The sequence below is a fragment of the Echinococcus granulosus genome (genome assembly GCF_000524195.1).
Source record: "Echinococcus granulosus chromosome Unknown EG_S00059, whole genome shotgun sequence".
Classification (NCBI taxonomy): Eukaryota; Metazoa; Platyhelminthes; class Cestoda; order Cyclophyllidea; family Taeniidae; genus Echinococcus; species Echinococcus granulosus.
This window is the reverse complement of record NW_020170439.1, coordinates 117,715-119,446: the sequence shown is the minus strand read 5'-3', so window position 1 is coordinate 119,446 and position 1,732 is coordinate 117,715. Positions and strand designations below refer to the sequence as shown.

The following is a 1,732-nucleotide window of genomic DNA, read 5'->3' as shown; positions in this document are numbered from 1 at the left end:
GATTGAAGAAAACTGAAGCAACTGTTTCAGCATCTTGTGACTTCATGAGTTTTGCCTCAGCCGCTTTCGTAAAGTAGTCTGCCATAACCAAAATATATTGGTTTTCTCTCTTGGTGGATGGCAGAGAGCCTATAATGTCCATACCTACTCTTTCCCCTGGGAAACTGGTGGGCCTTGGTTGTAAGGGTGCAATGTCTGTGGGTTGAGGCCTTTTGAAACCGCTGCAAGTGGCACAGGTTCGGCAGAAGTCCCGTACATCTGGGGTGAGCAAAGACCACTAGTATCTTTTTCTCGAGGCGTCTAGCATCTTTTCACCCACGTGGCCGAGTTGCTCGTGTAACTCTTGCAGAAGTGTTTGCACTAATGAGCTAGACACTTAGGCGAGTGGACGCCTTCTTGGTACCATAAAACATCCTCCAGGGAGACCATTCGACCATTCTTGCCAGATCTGTCTAACCGCTTTGCTGGCCGACGTCAACTCTTCCGATGTAGGCTTATGCGAGGATGCCAGAAACTTCTCACATATCAGAGACGTATCGGGATCAGTACTCTGAGTATTTCACCGATGATGTCTGGTAGGGTCGCTCAAAAATATGGTGCGCGCCATAGCATCACCAGTTTCTGCTGCAATCGGTCTGCAGAATAGTGCATCCGTATTACCATACTCCTTTCCTTTTCCGTTTTGGACTGTAAAATCACACAGTTGCAGACCTTTTTTGTACCAGAGTGCAACTGAACGATCGATCTCCTTCATGTTTTTAACCAGGTGGGTGCCTGATGGCCGGTTCTAACAATGAACTTCCTCCCTATCGGGTAATGTCTGAAATGTCGAACCATTGAGTAGATAGTGCATAGCTCATATTGCGTTGCACTTTTCTGTCTCATTTTTTTACTGAGCCTTGTACTTGCGTAGGCGATGGCATGTTCCCTTCCTTTTTTGTCCCTTTGTGAGAGCACACCGCCCACGGTCGCGGCGCTCGCAACCATATCCAGTACGAACAGTGGAGCGCTGGATTCGAAGTTCGGCATTATGCTCTTGAATATCTACACCAAAAAAAGGCGAATGCCGTCAAGATAGATTACACAGTGCTTTGGGAATAGGCCAATCAGAGCTGTTTGCATCAGGTGTTGGAAGGTGGCCGCTGTGCTGCAGAGTCCAAAGGGTATCGTTTGAAATTTATAAAGCCCGTTTAGTAATATAAAAGCTGTCTTTTCTCGGTCTGCTTTTACAGCCTCCACCTGCCAATATCCCAATTTCAAGTCTAGGGTAAAGAACCACTGCGACCCATGTGGAGGATCTGGTGAGTCGATGTATAACCGCAGACTACCGTTATCCTTCTTTGCCAGCTTGATCGGTGAGGCCCATAGTGACTTGGACGGCTTTATAACCTCGTCTTGAAGCATCTCTTCAACCAGACTGTTTACTTCTTCCAGCAGAGGTGGTGGAATACGCCTGGGTGGTTACCAGATGGGTCCAGCTTCGTCGGTATTAATCATATGTTTGATGATATTTGTTCGTCCCAGTTTTGCATTCTGCCATGAGAAGCTGCTCGCATACTTAGTTGGGAGCTGACGGAGTTCTTTTCTCTTGTTGTTGGGAGGAGACAGGAAAGAGAAAAGGAAGGCCCACCCGGTCTGGGGGCATAGTGGAGAGGGACATGATGGAAGGGTGACTTTGACCAGTTTGGGGTTCTAGAAGATCGTGGTCACCCGGAGTTTCTGCTGCCTCTTG

General features: G+C 47.8%; 2 protein-coding genes across 2 annotated transcripts in view; one reads left to right on the top strand and one right to left on the bottom strand. All coding sequences in view use genetic code 11, as the record gives it.

Annotated features, from left to right (window-relative positions):
* Positions 1-778, top strand: part of EGR_06548 (AT-rich interactive domain-containing protein 4A) — a gene marked incomplete at both ends in the record, with an annotated part of 20,744 nt that extends 19,966 nt beyond the window's left edge. The window contains one exon of the mRNA XM_024495797.1: positions 767-778. Coding sequence (XP_024349757.1) covers positions 767-778 — 12 coding nt within the window. The remainder of the gene's footprint in view (positions 1-766) is intronic.
* A 111-nt stretch (positions 779-889) lies between these two features.
* EGR_06547 (pol polyprotein) lies at positions 890-1,660 on the bottom strand (the record flags this gene model as incomplete). Its single annotated transcript, XM_024495796.1, has 4 exons — positions 890-1,044; positions 1,084-1,147; positions 1,231-1,453; positions 1,575-1,660. The coding sequence occupies 4 exons, from the start codon at positions 1,658-1,660 to the stop codon at positions 890-892; spliced, it is 528 nt and encodes a 175-aa protein (XP_024349756.1).
* Between the last annotated feature and the right edge of the window lie 72 nt (positions 1,661-1,732).